The sequence below is a fragment of the Lygodium microphyllum genome, chromosome 22 (genome assembly GCF_053477565.2).
Source record: "Lygodium microphyllum isolate KBCC chromosome 22, Lygodium_microphyllum_v1.1.10, whole genome shotgun sequence".
In the NCBI taxonomy this organism is placed as follows: Eukaryota; Viridiplantae; Streptophyta; class Polypodiopsida; order Schizaeales; family Lygodiaceae; genus Lygodium; species Lygodium microphyllum.
In genome coordinates this window covers 75,259,929-75,286,466 of record NC_141156.1, presented here as the reverse complement: position 1 = coordinate 75,286,466, position 26,538 = coordinate 75,259,929, and the positions used below count along the sequence as shown (strand labels likewise).

The window sequence follows — 26,538 nt, the reverse complement described above, 5'->3', positions numbered from 1 at the left end:
TGGTTGCTTATGCATCTTGCACTCATGAAAGACAATATCATGGCTATGGATAGCCTTCCGACCCTATGGATCCCACAGGAGATAGCCCATCTCACCCCCATTACCGTATTAAAGAAAGATACATTTGACTTTAAATCTAGCTTGATGTGTTTGTCTTTGGGAATATGGTAGAATGCCTCGCATGCAAAGACTTGCAAATGGGCATATGAGGGAGGTTTTCCAGACCATATCTCCTTTGTAACTCTACCACCAAGAGTAATGCATAAGGATCAATGAATCAAGCAAATGGAAGTAGTAACTACCTTGACCCAAAAAGTATATGGTAAGCCTATTTGACTAGGCATATTGGATTCTTTCTTGAATAGTCCTATTCATGCACTCTAGCAGTCAACTAACGCTTATACTACAGTAGTAACTACCTTGACCCAAAAAGAATATGGTAAGCATGCTTGACTAGGTATATTGCAGACTCTTTCTTGAATAGTCCTGGGGTGGTGTGTATGGGGCGGTCAACTAACCCATATACAACAATAGTAACTACCTCGACCCAAAAAGAATGTGGCAAGCTTGCCTAACTAGGTATATTGTGAACTCTTTCTTGAATACTCCTACTCATGCACTCCACAACACCATTCTAGGATGGGGCGTAAGGGGCGATCAACTAACGCTTAATACCCCTCATCACAAAATTTCTCAAATGTCTTAGAGACACGTTTACCCCCATTATTAGATCAAGGGCATTTTCAAAGTATGCATAGACTAGTTCTCAACCATAGCAAGAAAGTATTGAAACGTAAGTAGAACTTCTAACTTTTGCTTTATGGAATAGGCCTAGTCCTTATGCAAATAATCATCAATGAATGTAATGAAATACTTTGCATCACCCAAGGACTGATAGATCATGGAACTACAAACATCTGAATGAATATGGCAGAATGCCTCACATCCAGAGACTTGCAAATGGGCATATAAGGGAGGTTTTCCAAACCATACCTCCTCTATAACTCTACCACCAAGAGCACCACACAAGGATCTATTAATCAAGTGAATAGTAATAGTAACTGCCTCAACCCAAAAAGTATGCGGTAAGTCTGCATGAGTAGGCATACTGTGGTCTCTTTCTTGAATAGTCCTATTCATGCATTTTGCAACACCATTCTGGGGTGGGATGTAAGGGGCAATCAACCAATGCTTAATACCCCTCTCATCACAAAACTACTCAAATACCTTAGAGTTGTATTTGCCCCCATTATTAGATCATAGGAGTTTCGACCTATATATAGATTGGTTCTCAACCATAGCAAGAAACCATTGAAACGTAGGTAGAACTTCTAACTTTTGCTTTATGGGATAGGCATAGTCCTTATGCGAACAATCATCAATGAATGTGATGAAATAATTTGCACCACCCAAGGACTAGCAGGGCATGGAACCACAAACATCCAAATGAATTAGAGCCAAAGGCTCCCCCATGCGCAAGCATAATGCCAAGCTTGTTATGTACGTTACGAGTCTACCTGTCATATAAACAATGATCACATAAATCAAAACATGAAAAGCCCATGGGTAGGAGATACTACAAACAAGTCAAGACTTTCATTCCTTTTCATGACTTTGCCCAAGACGGTGATGCCAAAGAGATACATGTGGAAGCTCAATCTCATAACCAAAACATGAATAGTAGTATCAGATACAAGTAAGAAATAAAGATTGCCAATCTTAGTACCTCTAGCCAAAATGAGATTACCATGAGCAGTTTTCTATGCAAAATCACCAAAAGAAACATGATATCTAATATCATCTAATTGTCCTGCATAGATAAGGTTTTTAGTCGAACTTGGCACATGGTGTAAATCATACAACACAAATAAAGTATAAGTAGCAAACTACAAATGAACATCCCTCATGCCAATAATATCACAAGAATGATCATCTTAAAACCTCACAAAACTTATCATAAGATGATTGATATAGAACCAAGCACGATATGGGATCCCATGAAAAAAATCCCTTGAATCGAGCAACCAATACTTAGAGAAAGATGACTGAGTATCAGTCAACTAGACATTAGGAGAAGAAGCATCCAAAATATACTCATTAGAATTGTACTCCAATGCATTCATCTCCTCAATCTTGATAGTAGACTTTGTGATGCTATGATCATTTGAAGTCTTAGCATTATCCTATGCTTTTCCCTTTCGTTTATCTCCCCTATCTTGGTGCATTTTATAGCACTATGACCCTACTTTGTGATGCTATGATCATCTGAAGTCTTAGCATTATCCTGTGCTTTTCCCTTTACTTTATCTCCCCTATCTTGATGCATTTTATAGCACTATGGTCGAATATGACCCTACTATCCACAATAATGACATGTAAGAGATAACTTGGGGCTACGAGATTTACCATAACCCTACCCACGAGATCTAGACTTTGACCTACCCTACTATATATCTCTACCGTGACAATCGTTACCATATCTACCATCATTATGGCCTCTAATAATGAGTGCATGAGAGGTGTGGGCTACATCAATATTCTTCATGTTTACTTCCTCAGTAAGTAAGGCACCCTCTACATATTTGTGTGTAAAACCATCTACAAGAGCATTAGTACTTATGGCAATGGGAAAAGTATCCCAAGACTCAAGAAGAGTAACAAGCAAGAACATATCCCTAACATTTTCCTCATAGGTAATCCCCTATGATGTAAGCTAACTAAAAATGGAATGAAACTCATTAAAGTGAGAAGACATACTAGTGCCTTCCTTTATACAAAGGTCCATGAGTTTCTTAAGCCAATAACTACAAAGTAGGGCTTTGCTTATCATAAAGACTATATATTTTCTCCCACAAGCACCACCTTTTGTTTCAATGACATTATAATAAACCTTCCTTGACAAAGATAAGATAATGGTGGACTTGCATAACCAAAACTTGCCATATTTGGGTCTTCCAATAATTGAAGTTGTTGCCATCCAACTTGTCTATGTTAATAATGGCCCTATCCCCATAAGTAGAAGCCATGATAACTGCAACACAAAGAGTGAATGGGTTGATGTAACAATAGTAAAATAACCCCAAAATGAATCCCAAACTGAATGTAAGAGGTGAGGTATGATCCAATGTATAGCTATCCACCAAATGAATGCACTAAAATATGCAAACCAAGTATATGCATGCTTAACAAATTGACTCAAAATTGAGTTCTAGTATTGCTATTCATAAAACTACAGTAAAAGAGCATGTAACTATAGGTGTAAAAGATCAAAATACAAAGCTCCCACTACTAGAGATATCCAAGTAGTAGTGGGATATACAATGCAACTAGCAATGTCAAGAAAGAGCATAAACCATCAAGGTACCAAATTTTATCAGATGCCCAAATATGTTAGGCACATAGATGCAATCTCAAGCAAAAGAGTAGCATGCATACAAGCCAAATGTGCATAAGGATCTCCAAAAAAGCAACAGAGATCCATCAATCTGCAATAAACTCACTGCATATGAATAGTGAAGCTCATGTACATAACCAAGTATGCATCCAAAGCTAACAAACCTGTTTGTGACAGGAGCCCAAAATCATCAATGTTTGAGAGAACAATGTATGTCAAAACTAACTGAATATATATACATAAGCAATCAACTTCCACGGTCTCTAATAAATCAAGATCTACAATGATAAATATCAAGGTACTCCCACAAAACATAAAGAACAATGCAAGCTCAAGATATAAGTATCATAACATTTTGGAGCTAGGGAGGCATCAAATGCACATTCGAGAGCATAAAGATAACATAAGTGACTAAGCTTGTATAACTAATAAAGCTCCAAAGTGAGTAGCCACTGCAAGCATGTAAATATCCAAGCTCAAGATCAAAGCTCAAAGCTCAATGAGAACATATCCAAGCATGTACTTTAGTGGCAAGCATACATAAGTCCATATAGCATCCACGGGAAGCATCTAGGCATCATATAGATCAAATACATAAGCATTCAATTGTGTATTGTTGCTATCAACAAAGTATGAGAATAATGAACATTCCAAATTATTGAGCTAAAAAAGCTCTAATCAATCCAAGAAACTTTCCCAAGCATCAATACATCATCCGAGCATCACAAACTTGCCCCATAAGCATCAGAAGAGCATTAAACAAGCAAATATATGCTACCCCAAATAGTGAACAACAATATGCTCTAAATAATGAAACATTGACTGACTTCAATCTCTCCAAATGGTTATTAAGATCAAGCCAAAAGTACTTATGAGCAATTGCCAAGGTATGCCAAAGCTTGAACAATGTCTAAAGCTAAAGTGGAGTTGAAAATGACTGAAGAGGATTGGCCCTAGACAATAGGCACAATTAAGGTGAGCTATCTAGGATTGGCCCTAGATAGTAGGTACAATTAAGGTGAACTGAAAATGACTAAAGATGATCGGCCTTAGACAACATGCACAATTAAGGCGAGCTATCTAGGAGATGTTGTAGGCTACCCAAATGTTTAATGAATACTTGCTAAAGTAAAAATTATTTGACAAAAGGTCCAAATCAAGGTTGGAAGGTGTGTGAGTGATCTGAGAAGTAATGGGACTGATGCGTACCTTAATGAGTGGCTACCATGAAAGCCGAGAATGTAGCTCTCTTCTTCGGCTAAAGTGAAGATTGATAAAGCTCCCAGAATACCCACTCAGATACAAGTTGAAAGGTGGAAGGGTTGAGCAAGAATGGGACCAAAGTGAAAGCAAGAGCTATGGAGGTTGGGGCAAGAGAGAGAGCAAGACGGTATGTGGCAACTCCAACAATCACAATGTGTAACTTGCCTTCCCTTATTCTATTGTCATAGAAAGAATAAAGAATAAAGTGATAGGTGGTTGCCACCTGTAGTATACAGGTGTGCAAGCAATAACTATAAGAAAAAAATGTAGGTAGCTAAGCATAAGAGACCTTTAACCCATAACATGAGACTGATTATGTTGCAAACATTGAGCCATATGAAGAAGCTATATGGCTTACTCGTCTAATGGGAGATTTGGGCTATATAGGAGAGGTGCCTACATTGGACTGTGATAGTTAGAGTGCCATCTAGTTGGCACTCTCTAGTTGACATGGAGCCTTGTCTTTCATACAAGTGACAAAGCACATTGAAATGAAGTATCACTTCATCAATGAGGTGCTTAAAGATAAGCGCATTTAACTTACCAAGGTCCATATAGATGATGACTCTACAGATCTTGTAATGAAGAGTGTATATTCAAGGTATATTCTAAGCACTTTGCACATTGCATAGTGCTAATGGACATTGGATAGTTTCTTCACTATTTTATTCTCCCTCAAAGGCACATTGGCTTTAGGTGGGAGGTTGTAAGGCCAGTGGCCAAATGCTCAGTGGGTATCCTATGTATAAGTATTCACTATATAGTCATATATAAGTGAAGATAATAAATAATAAGGGTAACATATTACCCACCAAAAACTCTCTTATGCGCTTTCTCTCTCTTAACTCTCTTACACTCCATAACTTTGACTTTGCACCCCACCATTGCTTCACTCTCAAGTTAAAAACAAATTCACCCTTCAAAGTAATAACAGACTTTATCACAAGTCCCTAAAAGATCCTTATATACTATGTAATGAGCATAGTGGATAAGCTCTACTACAAAAAGTTGTAGTATCTAGAAGGTACAAACCTTTGATTTAAAAAATTGTTGCTCATGTATAAATAATCCTCTACTAATAAAGCTATATAGTTTTGGAAGTATTCTTACAAAGACAATATCCTAAGTTTTTTTGAGATGAGGTTATCTTGTTTTTTCTAAGGGAAAGAGAATGTAATGTATGTGTCTCACCTTTTTAATGCCATCCTTTTTTTTCATCACCTTGAGAATGTATATGAATACCCCCAAAACACACCAAGGCTCAAACAGACCCAAGGTACATGCAAACATCCAATTCACACTTGCAAACATTGTAAAGGCTAGTTAGTTACCTAAATAACTTTAGTTTGGTCAATTAAATTGATTAGTGCTAGTTAAGTTAGTGATCTTAGTTAGTTAGTTAGATAAGTAATAGTAGGTCATGATTCTAAAAAGGGGTAAGGGTGAGGACCCAAGAAGGGGTAAGAAGATCCTTTAATTGTTTTGAAAAATTTGTTTTCAACTACTTTTGTATTGTCCCTACAAGACATTCAATGAAGCTTATGTAATAAGATAATTCATGAAGGTGTTGTTATGTGTTCTCATAGTGTGGTAGTACTTTAATTAAATAGCTAAAAAAGAAGGATGCATGCATGGAAAGTCAGTGGATAGCCTATCTCATGACAATGATATCATGTATGGTACTTTCCTAATGGAGATTATGTGAATAAAGTTGAACATTGGCTACCTGGGATGGTGGAGTCATAAAACTTGATTAGCACTATTTTTTGTAGTGAGATCATGCCAAGGGAGAGGGGTTGATGGTTAGCTCCCCCTCAAGTCTCACTCTCTTTGAACCAAGTGCAGTGCTAGTTTGCTCTCGATCTTAATTAGTTGCAAAGTGGCCTTTCTTAACCAAGTGCTAGAATGTTGATATAGACTGAGAAGTCATAGGTCCCTTAGGTTGATTTAGTGGGTTGAGGCTGTGATATTCTACTATGAGGTAGGCTTGGAAGTCATAGGTCCCTTAGGTCGATTTAGTGGGTTGAGGCTGTGATATTCTACTATGAGGTAGGCTTGGAAGTTACTTGACTAGCTAAATCTATGATTGCTAAATGGTCTAGATACTGTTGCTTAGAAAAGGTGTTTGAGCGACTACTAATCATCACCTCCCTCAGCTTGGATAGGGGTGGGTCTTTGATGAAAAATTAATTACATCTAACAATTCTCACGGGCATCAAATCAATGATGAGATTAAGGTTTTATTCATATTATTCCAAAATATCAAACTATAGAACCTTTGAAATAGAGTTTCAATATACTAAACTTGGATACTTTTACATTTAGGTCTTTAAGTAACAACTGCAAGATTTCCATCATATTTGCGTTCGTGCACATGCACACAAACAAATACAACTAGGATATAAACATCTTGATACTTAGCATAATTTTTGGGCTTTAACTTTGAAACCTTGCCCAAAATCTTTAAGTGTCATGATAAATGTTTTTTCAAAAGGTGAACTTGTGCTTTCTTGGCTAAAAATACGGGTCCCTGAACAAAGTATATAGAAAGTAGAGTCATTTTTTAGCTTGCAAAACCATTATCATCTCCTAATATTAAATTTTTTTGCACAAATTTGAGTTTTGTAAGCTAAAATGGTTATTTCTTATAGAGGAAAAGTATGGGTAACCATAGACATCCATATACATATTGATAGCAACATGTGATAAGGTGCCTCTCAAGTTAAGGACATTGCCCACCAAATCATGATCAAATTTTCAAGAGAGGTCTTTGGAAAAAAATCACTCATCATAACCATTGCACCCACCCACATGAGTTTAAGTTTGAACACTAATTTAGACCCATTTTACATGCATTTGATGTGTATCTTCCCTGGTGTCCTTTTTGGGGCACATGCTTCACACACATTTGGATGATCACTAAGTATCTTATGTATATTAAGAGAAGAATGTGGGCTTATTCATTAGAGCTTATCTAATTTAGTGGCTTGGTGAGAGATTAAACCTTGCTATAATCACAATAAGCCTTGCTTTTACAAAGATCTTTGGATTGGTTGCTCTAGATGTGGTAGCCAATATTTTTTATCTATGGATGCAATCATTACTTATCCTCTTTTTGACACATGGGATTATGCCCTTTACCTCATGTGTTCAAATGTTTGAGAAAGTGGCCTCAAATCTTGCTATAAGCACAATAAGTCTTGCTTTTGCAAAGATATTTAGATTGGGTGCTCTAGATGAAGGAACCAATATTTTTAATCTATGGATGCAATCATTACTTATCCCCTTTTGACACCAATTTATGCCCCTTTACGCAATGTGTTCAAATGTTTACGAAATTGGCCTTAAGAGTTGGAGTGCACCTGACTCTAGTGGGGGGGAAAGGGGGTCCCCCCCCCCGCAAACCTTGTGTTGCATCGAGACATGGATGAGGGTGAGTGGGATTTTACTAGCGTTGCACAAATCCCAAAAACCCTTGCAAAAAGGAGAGATTTAGTGCAAGGCTAGTAAGGTTAACATGCCACATTGATTCCCATTGGTTTGATGGAAGTCATTTGTCATTGTCTACTAATCGCATGTGCCGAGGTCTAACAAAATGTTAGATGCCTTTTCCAAATGACCTTCGCTTTGAGTCCTGCAAGCCTTGTGGTGCGACCACACTATTGTGAAAGTGGCAAACACTCTTGCAAGCGCTGCTAGCCTAGGTGCTATATAGCCCCAATGTCTTTACACACAACACAACATTTGTCCTTAACACATTCCACAAACATGTGCCAACTTGATGTGCATCACACAAAAGGAGCAAGTACAAATTTATGTTGTCCAATCTAGGGCTTTTGCCCAAACATCATAGGTGCACCCATTTGCCGAACACAAGATTTGATCTCGAAATCTCTCGACTAGGAGGCAATATTTCTATTGATCAAGCTACTAACTCAACCTCTTTTGTTTATCCAAACATACTGTGTGAGTAACGCATTGCCTCTTATTCCTTGAAATATTGGACAAGCGTGTGGGAAGTGCCCTTAATCTATTCAATTCAGGGACTATGCGGCGGGACCGAGCTCTTATGCATCATGATCACACACATCATGAAGAGTATGATATATATCATATACAGTTAAAGGTTGTTGGGGTGTGGTTCCTGATTCATTAATCTCTCGCATTCAACGCGTCGAGCCACTTCCCGACGAGCTGCCCCTTTTCACGCTGAAAAATTGAAAAAAGGAAAGAAAGAAGGGTGGCAATGTCGATGTGGATATGGAAACCAATGCTGTCTCCCCTCGTCTTCCGCTGCCCCTTCCCCTTCTTCTTCTCTGATCCTCCCCTCTTCTCAGCGCGTTTGATGCATTCTAAGAGGCCGCAGCGTGCCTGCTTCTACCTGCGCCTTCTTCAGCTGCATTTCTCGCTGGAGAGGGTGCACCAGCATGGGACATTGCCTTTCATGAGGACATTTCCGCAGCAGGCTCGCATGGGGTCGTTTTTCTAGCACATAGAAGCCATGCCGACGGTCGGAACAGGCAATGTGAGGTTCTTTGAAGCAGACAAGGGCAACAAGGCACTTGTAAAAGCATAGAGTTTTGAGGCGAACTGCATGTTGAAAGAGCTGCTGCGATGTCTTACGAAGCGAAAGACAGAAGGGTAGTCCTTAAAGGTTGAGATTCAACAACAAAGAGACGCCAGTTTCAAGATCTATGGACGTACTCGTTGACAAAATTGTACCTTTCGAAGTAAGGACCTCTTTTTCTTTATTTTGGTTCCTATTTTGCTAGCCTCCATTGCTCCGCTCTTTAGAAAGAAGATGATACTTTGCAGTATTATTAGTCTTGATCAAACTCTGTAAAACTGCGAAACACACGTCTTGTTAAAGAATCTTTGCACATGCACACACTGGAGCCGTCCAGAGATCAAATGAGCAAGGCAAAATGCACCACTTGAAGTGAAAAGAGTAAATATCAGGGTGCATCTAGATGGGCAAGGCTAATTGAAACTTGAGTAAACTCCAAAAATGAAGGGACATTGGCAATATCTAGGGCCATGAAAGGAAAACTCTTCCATCTAACAAAGTCTAGGAAACTTTTGTGTCAACATAGACTTTGAGTTACCTGATATGTGGACATATTCTAGTAACGTAGTTTTCAACACCCTCTTGCATCTAGCAAAATCATGTCAAATTGACTTGCTTTGGATTTCATGCCTTATTGTATTACATCTCTTGAGATGAGCTAGCTTCGCTAACTAACAACCAAGGTCTAGAGAACAAAGCTCAATGTGGGCCTTGTGTGTTGCAACTTTAAGAACAGTCCAAGGTCTAAAACTAGCACAAAATGCTTAGGATCTAGGCTCTATTGATGTTGTGCCTTTTAACATAGTGAATTGGATTCAAGTGCTCTTTATATTAGACCCTTGAAGAGTTTAGCTCCATTCTCATGAACATGGAAGCTCCACACTGCACTCTTCGGAGCACAAATCTAGTACATGATACTTACTACCACCTGCAAGAGGTAACATTGCCACCAATGGGTGCTGTGAGAGGAAGCCTCTATTCACGTTCAGAGAGTTAGGGTAGCCCAATCAATAAGCTTAGTAGTGGGCAGCCATATGAGGGGAATTCAATTTTGTCAATAACCAAAGGATGAGAGTGGGCTCCTCATTCTCAAACTTTTTACCCTGGAATAGCAAGACATGTACACCAATGGGAACCTCACGATTGTCATGAAGATTGTTTAGAACTTGATGTGGACTATGAGGGGTTGATGGTGCTTAATTAATAGGGTTGGGCTGGAAAAAGTGCATATTGGAGGACATGCACAAATCTTTGGGCCTATGTGTAACATGGGGCATGCTAGCCTAGGTCCATGAGTAGCCAAAGTAGAGTGCTTTTAAAGCATTATCTAAGGTATGTCCTGATTTATCTTGAAGGGAGAAGTAAATGGAAGCATCAACATCTCTGTCATAAGTACTTCTCATGTCTTGGAAGTCTTTATCATGGGTCACTATGGGTGTTTAGATTCAAGACATGCTAAAGTAAAAAAAACTTGCATATTGGAGCCTATGTAATCATTTTTGGCTCTATAGGGGTATGCCAGCCTAGTCTCTAGGTCCATGAGCAGCCAAGTTAGGATGCTTTTAAAGCATTATCCAATGTAGTATTGAAGATTAGTCTAACTCAAGGGAAGCAAGGAATGGGAGCATCTTCTTCGGCAAAGTTGAGTAGGAAATTTGCACGAATTATGCAAAAATCAACATCTTTATGCCAAGCATTTGTCATGTCTTGGAAGTCTTTGTAAAGAAATACTCGTCTATAGATAACACACAATTGTGTGACAAAGCACATCTTGATAAATAACATATTAAGGATTAGATGTAACTGAGAGACAACGAGCACAAAAGTTGAAAGAATGGACGATGAATAAGAATAATGAATAAATACAATGCTCAATGCAGAAAACATACTTAGGCAAAATGAATATTGAATTTAAAACTCTCGTGTCTCAAGGATCGAGGTAGAAAGTATGAGCTAGAGTGTGTCGTACGTTGATAGATCCTGAAACACAACAAACAACCCCTGGAGATGTTTTGTAGCAGCAAACACAGTACTATGAGGCTAGATCAATATAAAATGGACAGCTGAACAGTAAGAAACAGTCCAAATCAATCAGCTGACAGCTGCTGCAGCAAAACATAGCTGTAGAGGTGACATGGCAGGCTATACGACCAGGCTGGACAGTAAACACAGTGGAAGATGATGTCAGCACCAAGCAGCAGAAAATTTCAGTGAAACACTGGCTGGTACATGACCTGCAGCAGTAAACACAGCCAGGTGATTGATGTAGACAAGCTGAGAACAGTTGCCCATAGGCGGAGAGGGTTGGATAGTAGGTGTTAGGTGAAGTTCAGCAGTAGACAGGAGCTTAAACTGAGATATCCTCCGTGAATGGGGTGTGAACAGCAGAGATAGGGGCTGGGAATTTGCAAAACAAGAGTAGTCTATGTGATGGGCAAGTTGTCTATTTATAGATGGATGGTCCTCCCAAATTGGGGTTTGGTTTATGGGACACGGATGCTCACTAGGAACACATAAAAAAAAAAGTTTACTAATTTGAGTTTTGAAGTTGTAATAAAAAGCTAATCTCTCAGGCCTATGATTGGAACTAGGAAGGGATTGTCAAGGTCGCTTAAGTCGAATTTTTCTTTTACCCCAAGGTTTTTCACCCCAAAGCAGCCAAGGCATGGGGCAAAGGGTGCTCATTAGCTGCCCAATGATCTACTAAGACTATTGAGGTGATGGTTATATTACCAAGGGATCCCAAGTGATCACCCCAGAGAGGCCAATGTATCGAATAAAGGGTACTCTTTGGGGCCTAGTGGCATACTAGGACTTGCAAAGGTAGATGGAACCACAATGGACCATCTTTTTTTTCCCCCTAGTGTTTTGATTGATGGTTTTTGTCCTATCAAGGAATCTATGCCTCAAGGGGAGAATGAAAGGCATGGTTAGATCCAATACATCACAAAATAGACAAACTATCTTGACCACTCGTGGGTGTCGATGATGAAGAAAAGATATGAGGAGTATATGGTAAATGAAAGCAAGAAGATTGCCCTAGGAGATTGCCGTAGGAGTTGTAGGACTGAAAAAGTATAAATGCACATAGATGTATGTTTCAAGAACAGAGTACTCATGCATGGGATAATGCAAAGGGTGTTACAAGATGTCATGCTCATGTAAAATACTATGCAATGGTGCCACTTGGACAATGCTCTCACATGGGAATTATTCACTTGCCTAAGCACTCTTTTACAATCGTGGTTATCTTGATGATGCGGATAATGATACAATATACAAAAATAATGTCTCTAAAGCAAAATGTAACGAAAATCCTGTTAGCATAAGGAAAATTAGTTTGCTTCACCCCCTTTCAAAGTGGAAGGTAAAGCTAGAGGGAACCTCCTTTTCCCATCAATTTGAAGTAAATGAGGAGGGAGCACCCATGCTGTTCCATAGAAGCAAGTACTATAAGATTTGTCCATAGGAAAATTAGGTTGCTTCACCCCCTCTCAAAGTGGAAGGGAAAACTAGAGGGAACCTCCTTTTCCCATCAATTTGAAGTAAATGAGGAGGTAGCACCCATGCTATTCCATAATAGCAAGTACTATAAGATCTTGTCTATTAACTGGCTTGGCCCATATATTTGCAAAAGTGTTGGATGATGGTATAAACTCTAGGCGGATGGGGGCTAGCTCAACCTACCCTTTGGTGAAGTGCTATGCACGCCAACATGCCCTGTCTGTGAATTAATGATGGGGTTACTAGCTCGTGCAATATCACTCTAGTTGTTTGAAAAGATGATGGTTCGAATGGCACATGGAAAATGAAATGCTGCTAGTAAGCTCCTGAAGTACATAGCCTTTTTGGTGCTATTAAAGAGTTTTCCATACTTTGCCTCGGCTGGGAAAGCAACCACCATCTCATGCTTATGTTTGGATCATGAAATGGGAGCTATACCTAAAGAGTAGATGTAATTGCTGTGGGAACCCTAGGTATCAGAATCTCTTGCCCAGTGGGAATTGGTATATTCCTACAAATCTTAACCATGACCATAAGTTAGTCCATTTGAATTAGTACACTGAACATATCTCAACACACACAAACAAGTATCCAATGTGACATTATAGATGCATTGAAATACTGACTGCGCAATGACACTGAGTATGCTAAATTTGGTCTAGTGTGTATCAACCAAAGTAATTTCCCTACAACAAATCTATACGTGCACTCAGTGAAGGGCTAACCATGGGGATCCTTAGATAGTTTAGTAGTTAGATTGAAAGGTGTGGCAACAGTCTGTGTTTGATTAATGTAAAATTGCTTAACTAATTGAAGTGCATACTTTTGCTGTGATACAAAAATAGTATCCCGAGATCTAACTACATCCCCAAAAAATAAGACATTTGACCAAGGTCAATTATTTCAAATGTAGTGCTAAGCTAGAACTTAATATTTGCAATGGTAGCAGAATTAGAGCCTATAATGAATAAGTCATCTACATACAACAAGATATTGTTAGCTTGCCATTTTGTCAATCAATCATCTCCTCGTTGTGAGCCGTATTAGAGTTTGACAAAGACATTAGAGCTTAGATTGTTCTAGAGTGTGTTCACATTGTACATGCACCTAGTTATCCAGCCTTGTGAATGGTTTGGCAATTGCATATTCATGATTTTCACTAGGTTGGCCTGATTTGATGGCTGTGTTAGCATTTTTGTTGCCAGGGCAGGCTGATTGTCTGACTGCACTATCTTGGCTCCTATTTGCTGATCAGCTAGTTTTGGTCATGTATGGCTATATATTGCCAACCACACAATTGGGGCGGATCACTCTTTTTGTCTTGCAGGTTGCACACTCCAACTCTACCCTATTTCTCTGTCTTTGGTGCTGTTATCATCATCATCTTGATTCAGTGCCCTTATTGATGCTTTATCTTCTCTTCTTGTCTCTCTCTTCTCTTTCCTCTTTGTGTTTGTGTTTCTCTTCCGTTGTGCACTCTTACATGGTATCATCACCTAAGTGAGCATGTGGAGGTTTTAGTCGAAGGAGATCACATTGTTGCTGATGAAACCAACCGTCCTTCTTGGATAGGGTAGTAAATGACCTGATTAAGCACTCATTACAACAAGTATAAAATCCACATAAATCTGAAAATGCAAATGTTACCACTTCATCTTGGACATTGGACACTCGATTGGGCCTAAAACTAGTGTTCTTTGCGGTATTTCTTTATCTTATATTGCAATTTGGATAAAATACATTGAGATTCCTTGAATCGTCTTTGCTCTCCAAATGCCCCTTGTTGTCACAAATGACTAGCAAACCTTTCAATCAATTTGCCCCTTGGGTTTGCTTAGGGATTGGCCTTCAATTTGCTCCTTGGAAGACAAATTCTACCCCAAACTTAATGTTGGCTGGTTGGCCTCTTGAAATTCTCTGAAATCCCCAAATCTCAGTTGTTGAATTTCAAGTACTAGGCCTTGAATTTTGAGTACTCTTCCTAGGGTGGTTGGTAAACCCTAATTTCTGCTGTAAATCATGGTTTAGTAGGAGAAATTCTTTAATTGCACCCTCTTGGGAGTGAATTTGGTTGAGATCTCGAGGGAAGTTGTAAATTGGTTGAGAGAATGGATAGGACGTTGGAGAGAGAAATTTCAGAGTTTCATTATCAAAATTGGCTAAAATTTAATGCCATCTTGTTTTGAATGGTTGGTTTATTGCAGCCCATTGTCAACAAGAGCCCCACATGTAGCTACATGCCTTTGTGGGCCCCAAATTTGCTGTCACTTACTTGTAGATAGCCTACAGGGGCTGGCACTTGCCTCCAATGGTCTCTTGATCAGTTGGGGGCAACTCTTTGACAACCTCCAATGACTGGAAAATTACAGCAATAATCTCTCTCATCCTTTCCTAACCTTCACAATGTTGAAATGAGGCTCCACCAGCCTCTTATACCCTTTCCCTCGCTTGCAAGGACAAGTTTTGCAAAGTGGCAGTCTTCTAATTGCAATTTTCAGCCCAATTAAATTAATATTCAGATATATTAATTAATTTAATCATTAATTCTTACTTTTTAAAAAATCCAACCAACAACTAAATTTGATAGGCAATTTGTCACCCAAGTATTCTTGAACATTTAATAGCCCCTAAACTAGCATTAATTAATTAATAAATGCTTACTTCCTAATGTCACCACTAACATTAATGGCTAATAAAATTATTTAGGCCAAAATCTTGTTAGTACTCATGTTTGTCATGCCTTGTCATCTCTTGCCTGTGAGCCTCGTTTTGAGTCAGACGAGGAAGATGGATTCTTCCTCCTAGCTCACAATGCCGTCGAGTCTTCTGCTCCTTGCCATCTTCATTGCTAGCTGCCATATCTTCTGTATATGTCATCTGAGTTGACCGTTTTGTCATTTTGCAGTGCAAGGTCATGCTATTGTCCATCAAAAACATTGTCATGTATACACGCTAACAAGCGATTCGAGCAACACTCCTCAAAATCAGCATCGAGGAAAATGTGTGAGAAGAAGGCGATACGAGAAAGAGGGTGGCCCAGAATAAAGTCTGCTAGCTTCAGCCTTAATGCCCTCAAAATCACGATGGCTCCTCTATACATTCTATCACAGCTCCAAAGAAATTCTTTCTACTCACAATGACTTGACTAATGCCATCAAGCACTCAGTAATAACGGCAATGTCATCGACCAAATCAAATTGGCCTCTTTGATTTCTTATTGTGTTTTTTTACTGTGACTAAATCTTGCTGGTCTTCAACACCATTGCAGTTTTAGGAAAGAACCAAGGCACTTGTATTTGCATAATCATGAATTTGCTTTCTAACCACACCTTTCTAGTGGCCTTTTGAGCTTTTTCGGGAGGCCTCAATAGCTAATCTCAACACTTCTTCTATGTCTTCATCATCTTCGTTTTCAACAACTGGAATCTCATTATTCAAAGGGGCTTTCCAAGTTGTATTCCCCACAAGTTGAATTCCTTTTGACGTTATTAACCCATAACCTGAAGTAAAAGATATTAGGCTGCTGGATGATGCTTTCAAATTTTTAGGGCCTTCCTCTTTCGTGACTTCTTATAGATCTGACATGATCTATTGAGTTTCCAAAACCACACTGTCTTCTTGAAAATACATACTTTATCACAATGCAATGTATCCTAGCGAAAATATGTTTTGAAATAGAACTTCGTGCTCATCCACTCATGATTCGAGATAAAATGCAATGTCGGATCCATGATATGTAGTTAAACAAGCAATGTTTCCACACAAAAATTATGGATGCACTGAAGAACTGTGCCTAGCCTATCTACATGTGCTCGTGCATCATGCAATATGCAAACAAAATTCCTTGATTATTTAAGATCCTTATCCTCACCTCTCAACACTCAACAAGAAATATCAATCTCCGCTCCACCCACCTAAAATCTCACAGTCACTCAAGAACAATGATGGTCCTCGAGATGTTGACCAAGAAACAACCCATCTTACAATTGATGGCGACCTTTACAACCCTCAAACTCACCCAACCACCTTTCCCACTCAACCGGAGGTTCCTGACTTAGTGATGAAAATTCCAACTCTTGTGCGTGCAAGAAACAATGCATTCTCAATGAAAGGTGCTCTCTCAAGTGCGGGTGTATCTAAGATTTACTGCATATAGCTACAGGTGCTCTCATGCTATGCTAGTGCTCAATGATGGTGCAAAACGTGCATAAACCCAGCCCATGGCATGGAAGTATTTGAAAAGATTAGGAGACAACCCTCGAGTACAATGCAATAGAAAAGTGCAATGTGAAGTGCTCGTGAATCCATTATCCCCGTGATGTGCGAAAGTCTCGGCAAGATAACATACCTATTCCATGATGTTCAACAGCTATTGGCAAACTCCAGCTCTAGCTCCAACCTGTCCAAAAGAATACCAAACTTGACCAAAGCCATCAAGTTTCCACACTCAAACATCTAGACAAAATGACAAAAACAAATCCTAAACTAGACAAACACAGAAAATCCAATTATGAAACAACAAAGCAAGCAATCACGCAAACATCTAAGCTAGCAAAAAACAAACCTATCTACAATTCTCTAGGGGGTTTTAGTTTTCTAGAAAACACTTGACAATGTAAAGTTTGTCTTCCTGAATGGTGTCCTTGAGGAGGAGATTTATGTTTCATAGCCTCCAAGTTTTCTTATGCAAGGGAGAGGAGGACGATGCTTATAGATTGTGGAAGGCCCTCTATGGCTTGAAGTAGGTCCCTTGTGCTTGGTACTAGAGGATTGATCGCTTCTTTCTACAAAGTGGCTTCCATCGATTAGCTCCTGATTCCAACCTGTACTTCAAGGTTGAGAGTGACAGGTGTGCTTTGCTCATCTTGTAGGTGGATGATCTTATCATTATAGGGAGCTATACTCAGGACGTTGATAAGACTAAAGAGATTTTGAGACATGAATTTGACATGACAGATCTTGGAATCCTACATTTCTTCCTTGGATTGGATATCTATCAGGTGGCTCAAGGAATATTTATTTTGCAACATAGGTACATTTTCAAGCTTCTCTCGGACGTCGCTATGGTTAATTGTTGGACTCTTTCTTGCCCCATGGACCTTGAGTCCAAGCTTTTAGCAGTTCAAGCTCCCCTTACAGATGCCATCCATTATAGGTGTCTCGTTGGCTTCCTTGTTTGGCTTATTCACACTTGGCTGGATATTTCTTTTGTCGTGGCCTTGTTGTTTTCTTTCATAAAGACTTCCACTCAGGAGCATCGGAGAGCGGCCTTGTGCATTCTTGGTTATTTACAAGGGACTTGATTCTACGGGATCATGTATGGAGAGGGGGTTACTCTCTCTAGTTGGAGTGATTCTGACTGGCCAGGTGATGTGGATTTGAGATGGTCCACTATAGGTTATGGCTTCTTCCTTGAATCGGAAGTTATCTTGTGGAGCAGCAAGGAGCCTATTGTGGCCCTTTCTTCTACAGAGGCAGAGTATCGTGCATTATGTTCTATAGATATGGAGGCGGTTTGGCTTCGCCGCATGTTGGTGGAGATTGGATTTCCTCAGCTTGTACCTATGGAGTTGCGTGTGGACAAATAGAGTGCTCTAGCTCTAGCAAAGAACCTTGTGTTTCATGCTTGCATGAAGCACATCGAGGTTTAGTATCTCTATGTTCAAGAGTTGATCGTGGATAGTTAGCGGTGGCCTATTGTTCCACGAAGGACAATGCAATAGATGTCTTCACAAAGCCTTTGCCTAAGGCTTCTATGCTTCATCACATGAGGTTGTTGGGTCTTCAGACACTCCTAGGATCTGAGAGGGGGTGTTAGCTTGTCTATATTAGTCATGTTAGTCTATGATCTCTTGGTTGTGAGCTCTTGTAAGAGTTTGACGAAGACATAGGAGCTTTGGCAATTTAGGTGCCTTTTCTTTATTTGTCAGCTTCTTGTGTGCATTCGTAGGCCGGTTTCTGCTTTCCATAGCTTTGGGTTGCATGCACGGATTGATTAGTCCATCTCCATTGTATCAACATTCTTCTTCAATTAGTGCAATATTCTTTCTTCATATTTTGCTTAGAGCTGATTGAGGATGTTCCTTCAACGGCCACCATTGATGTAGCAGTGATGGCCCCACAGTCTTGTGAGTGGATTGTGGATAGTGGCGCTTTCCACCACGTGACTCCTTGTGTAGATGATATTGTCTGTATGCATCCGATGCATGGGCAAATTCTCATAGGTGACAGCTCATCGGTCCCAATCAAAGGAAAGGTGATATGTAGCTAATTCCAAATGGGCAAGACAATGCCAACACATCAAAGGTGCTCTATGTGTTGTGTTTAGGGTATCATCTACTTTCAATGGACAATTTTGTGCTCTTGGCCTTACAGTCAAGTTTGATAAGGACTCTTTTGAGTTCTTGATGGGGTATCTTGATAGGTTCTTTGTGCAGATCATGAGGAGAATGGAGTCTATTGTGAGAGTGCGCATTAGAAAGAGGAAAGTGAACATAGTCAGCCCCAAAATGTAGCTCTATGCATCAGTGTGGGTGCTAGACAGTAGTAGGGGGATGAGAGAATGAGGAGGGTTGACTGATCGCAAAGGATCAATGATGGATAATGGATAATGAAAGTAGGAGGGCAAGCTGCCTATGTATAGGTGAAAAGGAGGAAAAATCCTAAATGTGGTCAAACCCCTTAAAAATAGCCAAAAGTGCACTATTTATAGTCAACAATTAGCTTGCCCAATCCACTTGTGTTTTTCCAAGTGGTGAGAGAGATTGGCTCGAGGAGATACTTCGACATGTTGTATATTTGCCTTCTTCATTTCAGCATTCATTGATTGCAGATTTCTAAGTTCTTTTTTCTCTTTTATCTTCCTCTCTTCTTTTGTGTTCATTATCTTTCTATCTTGTCCATATGCTCTTGCATTCGTTGCACATTGACACATCTTAGGGTGCTTGGTCTGTCATTGTGGAATAACTAATTGGCACATCACATATGCGCCTCGTATTTGCATATTTGATTAACACTTAATCAAATGCTAAGCAAAGCATCAAAATTTCATGTCCTCGTGACAAACCTCCCCCTTGAAATACTTACAATTGCCCTTGATTGCATTGCAATTTGTCAAAAGCATCTGTTGCCACTATTGGAAATACATGCCAATATCATAGTCAAACAACACATGCACCTATTGCTTAACCATGCCCATGCCCTTTGCATGTCCAAATTTCCAATAATTTAAACTAGTTACAATCCAAACACATGAATCATAACCACCGTCAAAATCATAAGGGAGGCATCTAGATTCCACATGCCAACCCAACAGTGTTTTGACCGCCAAGGCATTGTAATGCATGAACTAAGCATAAACAAAACCTCATAGCAATGATGTACTACATGATAGTCATGTTAAGCATATATCAATTGCAAACCACATGTAATTTATGCAATTGTGCTTCTCTTGTATCACCTACAAATATACATTGTATATCATTCGTGTATCCCATACATGCCTTGCAAATGTACATCACATCCAAATGTACATTCCATGTATTCCATGCATGTATATTTTCAGAGCCTAGGTGCAACACATTTGCATACCAACTCACAGTGACTAGTACATTGAATATTGATCCCAATGGCAAAAATACTATCAGCATATAGTACCTTGGATGCAAACCAAGTACATTTGAGATCCACTACATAATTGAGCTATTCATCACTAGGGGAGTGGAGGTGGAACTTCCCCCTTGAGCATCTGGCAATGTTAAGTCCTTTGGACCTTCTATTCTCTGCTGAACTTGAAAGAGTGCAACATTGATGATCATTTGCAAAGTCACCCTCCATCCGTATCCTTCCATAGGTGAAACAATACTAAAACTTCACCAAGGAGCACATGGAAACTTTACCTCTAACTTAAATTGCCTCAAAACCTCCATTAGGTTGTAGGCCCTTGTAGGCCTTCGTCTCTCTAGCAAGGTGGTTTCATATGTTTAGTACGATATGTTCAATACATGAATATGTACGGTATGGAACATATACAACAAATTTAAGAATAAAATATGTTGTTTTGTACGTTCATTAAAAAACGGATAGAGAGGAAAAGGGAGAAGGATAGTGGCTTGATGGTTGAGCTCAAGAGAGGGAAATTGATGAAGTTGGAGGCTTGTTCGTGTGGTGAGATGGGGGGAGGGGGCTGCCCTTTTACAAGGGCTGAGGTGAGGGAGAAGAGAAGAGGAAGGAGTATGAAAGAGGGAGGAGTGTGAATGAAGAGAAGTTTAAATGTGTACTAGGCCAAAAAAATAGGCAAAATTTCTAAACAATGCACCTATGGACATTTTAAACGATTCTTTTTTGGGGTACAGTTTGAATGCACCCAAAACGTAAGGTGCCGTACGAAACAAAGGTATAGTACGGTACTATATGAAACGTACCGTATGCGCACGGAATGCAACCTTGCTCTCTAGATAACTTGGATCCTTGGAACTATTACATTGCTGCCAAAAAGGGTACATTGGCAACTAGCACTATACAGAACATTTGCACAATTAGCATTAATACCATGAGTCCCAAACATATTGGGCTGCATATATGCCAAACTTGCCACTTTATGCCCCAACATCATGCCAACATTGCTATATGTTGGGTTCTTCATTCCACTTGCCATACTGTATACATTGCATAGGTTTGCATAGGTGGTGCATACCAAATGCACCATCAGCTGATGCTGTCATTTAGGGCTGTCCAAATGTGATTTTTTACAATGGTTAATTGCTCCATGCAACAATCTTTATATACCCCTCAAAATTATGCATAAATCTGCCATGGAAAGTATGCACATGTATAGAGAAGAAAATGAGATGGAGTCGAAATTCCAAAAATGCTCAGAGTTACCTGGGCAATGCCTTTGCTGTCCCACAGACCTAAAGGCGGTCTATATTATTTCTTAAGTGTAGACCAGTAGATTCTGCTTATGATTTGTCACTTGTAATCCACACTTTCTTGTTCATGGTATTTTTTATGGGCAGTTAGGCTGAACATTGGATTTTGTTTTTTTCCTACTAAGCATAAGCATGTTTGCTATGTGTTCTTTGTCTTCCACCCATGACTAGCATTTTTTAAGCTTGGTAGTTGAAGTCTGATTTCAGGTGTCCTAGAAAAGCGCTGAAAATTGCAAGATGTATTCTCTACTGCAGTGGCAGGCACTGGTGTTTGCAAGTTGAGAGTCGGAATTTGAAGTTATTGGAGCGTTCCAACATTACCTCTTATCTTCTCAATGGGAAGAAGAAAGGAGCTAGTACAAAGGAATCTATTCTCAGAAAATCGTTGCAGCATCCTAAATTTTCAGACTAATGATGAGAAGAATATAAAAAGCACCTGTTCATCAGTAATTACCAGTGGGATATGATATATCACTTATTGTCATTTCAATGTTAAGGCCCTTGGTTGCTTTTCATTAGTCCTCCATTAGAATGGCAGCATCTGATGTGACGTCACCTTTCTTGTTTCTTACTTGAAGTTCATAGCATGGACGTCCATAAAGATTTTCAGCATCTCTCAAACGAGGACAGCTCTTCAGCTGCTTGCTAAGGAAAGGACTCCAGCACATTATGTCTTTAACTGAGGTGTTGTTGCTACCATAGGAACCTCGCCTTTACGTAACAGTAACAGCTTAATGGGGGTTGAGCTTCATAGTCCTGCTCAGCACCTTGAAGCAGAGTTTCAAAGCACTGGAACAAGTTTGGAAGGTAACAAGGCTACTGTACAAGGGTGACCTGATACACCTTCAAAAGCAACCATAAAAGGTATACCATTGAGGTATGTGTGGAGACTAAAGTTACACATGTACACAAAAAGGAAGCAGGCTGTCGGAAAATGTTTGCTACAGCGGGCTTGCCAGATATAGAAGATGAACTGGCTTTTGAAATAACTCAATTTTTCAAAGCCTTTGAAAAAGGCCAAGAACATCTTTTTGCAAGACTGAAAGCTGATTTGCAGAAATCTTTAAAGAGGGTATCTGAGGAAGTTGAGGATTCACTAGCTGTTTTAGATTGTTCAAAACATAATCTATTGGCTCCAGTTGAACCTGTGAGCAGTGTGAAGTCAGGTATTGTCAGTAATTGTGGCGATGACACAAACAGTAATGCAGTAAGTCTATTCCATCTAAACAGTGGTAGACATTCGGAAAATTGGTACGAGGATCTTGAAGCTGACTCTTTAACCACCATGTCTTCTGGACGCCTTCCATCATCAGGACCAATGTTCTACTCTGGACAATCATTTCGCGTGTCATATTCTGGAAGTGTCTCTCATCGCTCAGACAGCAGCACTGGCAGTGCTCATTCCTTTGCATTTCCCATGTATGGAACTCGCTAAGCCTTATCACCTTGTTTCTTTGAGGCTTTATTTTGGTGCACTTTTATTAACAGATCACCCATGGCATAACTGTGTCTTGCATGCTTTCTCTTGTTATGTATATGATGTTTTTCTCAAAACTTTTGTTAGCAAATGCAGTTTGCAATGTGAATGGAACAGTAGCCCGGTGAAAATGGCTCAACCAGACCAAAAATATCAATGGCAGGGTTGGAAATCGTATCTGTGCTCTCTTTTTTGCTGCAAAGGCTTCTGAAGTTGGTGCGACTGAGGTAGCATTTTGGTATCCAGTACTTTGTTTTATCCAACGACTTTGTGTTGAGCTGGAAGTGTATGGCTTGTCAGTTCTGCCTAGGCTGCCTCATTTCTTTCTCTTGTGCAGGATTGATTTCATGATGGAAATGGAAGTTGGGAATACATTTTCATGCACCATGCACAGAAGCCTGGAAACATTAATTGCTTGAGCATACTTTAAACCATCCTGTAGCACCACATTCATGCTTCTAAATTTGGCATGTATCATGTGGAGTTCTAAAGGCCTTAAGCTTTTAGCAGTTGAGGATAATGTGAATCATCACATTTTGGTTTGTGCTGCTTCGGAAGCTGCCAAAGGAATGTCTTCTGCAACTCTCGCTTATCGATTTATTTGACAGGGAAACTGAAGAAGTTCAGGCCTTAAGCTTAGGTGTATGCCAAGGAGTAGCATCCTTGAGGTTTGATTGGCCAAGATGCCATCAACACAGATGCACATGATTTATTTCATTTTTTAGAGGACTAATTTCCTATGGAAGATCAAATCAATAAATATGCAACGGTCAGCCTTATGCACTATTGTTAGAGATTATTATTCAACAATTTTCTCTCAAGTTGTATCTGTTGTGCTGCTCGTGGAGAGTTGTTTATCCATCTTATTTCCATGAACTTTGTGGAAATAATTAGGGTAGACGTGTTAGTGTAAGATTGCCATTGGGAAAAGAAAAATGTGGGGACATTCACAAATTCATGTTTTTTAAAATTAAGCACATAGGTGAACTGAAGAACCATATCAGGGGCATGATTCTCATCATCTTCCGACCATGCTCCTTATTTCATATGCTTTGGAGTCATTCAATAAATTTCTTTGACATCTGTGTTTGATATTGTTATTATTATCTTTTGGTAAGTCGATGAAATAGTTTTATCAAATTAGGCTAGATTGTTATTGTTTGGAAGGATTAGAAGATAAGATCCAACAACCACATGGGTTTAGAATGGATATAGTTGTAAGGCGAGCTTAAGGACTAGACCTTCATACATGGATTGAAGTCTTCTAAATGCTTTTCGGTAAAGAATTTGGGGATGCTTCATTATTGTAGGATTTGTATGAGATAGGACCCATAGGAGAAACTAGAATTGCATGTAAAGGCCATGTATAATGTGTCACATGGCTCATTGGGAAGATTTGGTTGCATTTGAAGAGTATTGTATGAGAAAGACTTATTCATTGAACCACTTGAGGGTTGTGATGTTTTTCTTGGTATGCCATAGTGTGTTGGAGTGCATGTAGTCATTGGTTCTAATGACAAAGGATTACAATATAGGGAGAAGACCCATACCTTTGATCTAAAGCTTAAGGGGAATCAATCCTTTTTCAAAAATAAAAATCATTTTTTTGCGTACATGGTTTTTGTTAAAGATAAACATAATAACGTTGATGGAACTTGGATAAAGATTGCATTTCATTTTAAAAAATGTAACATAATAATGTTGATGGAACTTGGATAAAGATTGCATTTCATTTTTGAAAACATAATAATGTTGATGTAAAGATCACATTTCATATTTCATTTTTGAAAATGTAAAGATCACATTTGATTTTTGAAAATGTAATATAATAATGTCGATCGCATTTCACATTTCATTTTTAAAAATGTAAAGATCGCATTTCAATTTTGAAAATGAAACATAATAATATTGATGTAACTATGATTGTTATATTTTCAAAAATCATAGTTACATCAACATTATTATGTTACATTTTCAAAAATGAAATGCGATCTTTTTGTGTACATGGTTTTTGTTAAAGATAAACATAATAATGTTGAGGTAACTTGAATAAAGATCATGCAAAAAGATTACATTTTATTTTTTAAAATGTATGGTGATTGCTTTTCTTAGTCACTTTTGGGGCAACTATTGTTTAAAAGGCATAAAGATCATGGGATAGATTTGATCCTTGAGAGATCATTTCTAATGAACTACCTTATGGAGTTAGTGTAGCCTAACCAAAGGAGATAATAAGTTAGGTAAATGAGTTATTGGAACAATGATTGATTTGGTTTAGCTCAGTCTTCTTTCGCTTTCCAATGCTTTTGGTACAAAAAAGGAATGGCTCATGACATATGTGCATTGAACTATGCATTGAATAAATTTACGAAAAAGAAAGGATTTTTGATCTTGGATGAATGACATTTTAGATAGATTGTAGAGGGCAGTCATTTTTAGTCGCATTGATTTGAAAGGGGATATCACTAAATATGCATTTCACCAGAGGATGTACCAAATATAGCTTTTTGGAGATCTTTTGGATTGTATGAATGTCTTGTTATATCTTTTGGACTTGCATATATTTTTGTCATTTTTAATTAAATGATGGATCACATTTTCAAGTTATATATGAGATTTGTGTGGGCACCTTATTTTATGATATGATTGTTTACTTAAAGAATGAGACAAAGCACAAAAAGCATTTGGACATATTCAATGAATTTTGTAAGTACGGGCTCATCTCATTAATGACAAGAAGAGTGAGGGTTTCTTGTAAAAATCCACTTCTTGAGGTGTATTTTATTGATTGATGGTATTCGCATGGACCTTGAAAAGATTGAAGCAATATATTCATGGTTATCATTGCAAAATGTGCATGAGATCAATAGCTTTTTGGATCTATATTTCTATTATAGAAAGTATGCGTGTAACTTTGTTACAATTGTGTCTCCATTGCATGCTTTGTAGAAGGAGGGTTTGTCTTTCAAGTTGATGACAATGAAAATTTTAGCATTTGAGAAGCTAAAGAAAAAGATAGCTTTGGATCATGTGCTTGTGTTGCTTGATCTAAGGAAGTTATTAGTTTTTTCGTGCGATGTATGTGGGAATAACGTAAGGACTGTTTTATGTAGAATGGAGTTATAATATATGAGAGTTGTGTTTTCCATGGTGTAGAAAGGAATTTACAAGGCTATGAGAAAGAGTTGCTTGTTGTAATTCAGACACTTTTGATATGAAAATGCTATCTCTTAGGGGTTGATATTATAGTACAAACCGACAATTAGATATTATGCTATTTTTTGACTCAAACTAAGTTGTTTGAGAATCACTTGAGATAGCTTAACTCCTTATTTATGTTTCACTTTTAAATTGTATACATAGATGGAAAAAAGAATGTAATGCTTGATATACTATTACATTT

At 38.7% G+C, this 26,538-nt stretch overlaps 1 protein-coding gene across 2 annotated transcripts; it reads left to right on the top strand.

Moving 5' to 3' along the window:
• The first annotated feature begins 8,818 nt into the window (after window positions 1-8,818).
• Window positions 8,819-24,161, top strand: LOC148017298 (uncharacterized). 2 transcript variants are annotated; one of them, XM_087663331.1, is made up of 4 exons: window positions 8,819-9,387; window positions 21,914-23,077; window positions 23,232-23,362; window positions 23,473-24,161. In XM_087663331.1, the coding sequence occupies exons 2-3, from the start codon at window positions 22,593-22,595 to the stop codon at window positions 23,344-23,346; spliced, it is 600 nt and encodes a 199-aa protein (XP_087519457.1). In that variant the 5' UTR covers window positions 8,819-9,387; window positions 21,914-22,592; the 3' UTR covers window positions 23,347-23,362; window positions 23,473-24,161. The 2 variants fall into 2 exon arrangements, with proteins under 2 accessions (XP_087519457.1, XP_087519458.1); XM_087663332.1 differs by having other exon boundaries at window positions 21,866-23,077.
• Window positions 24,162-26,538: the final 2,377 nt, after the last annotated feature.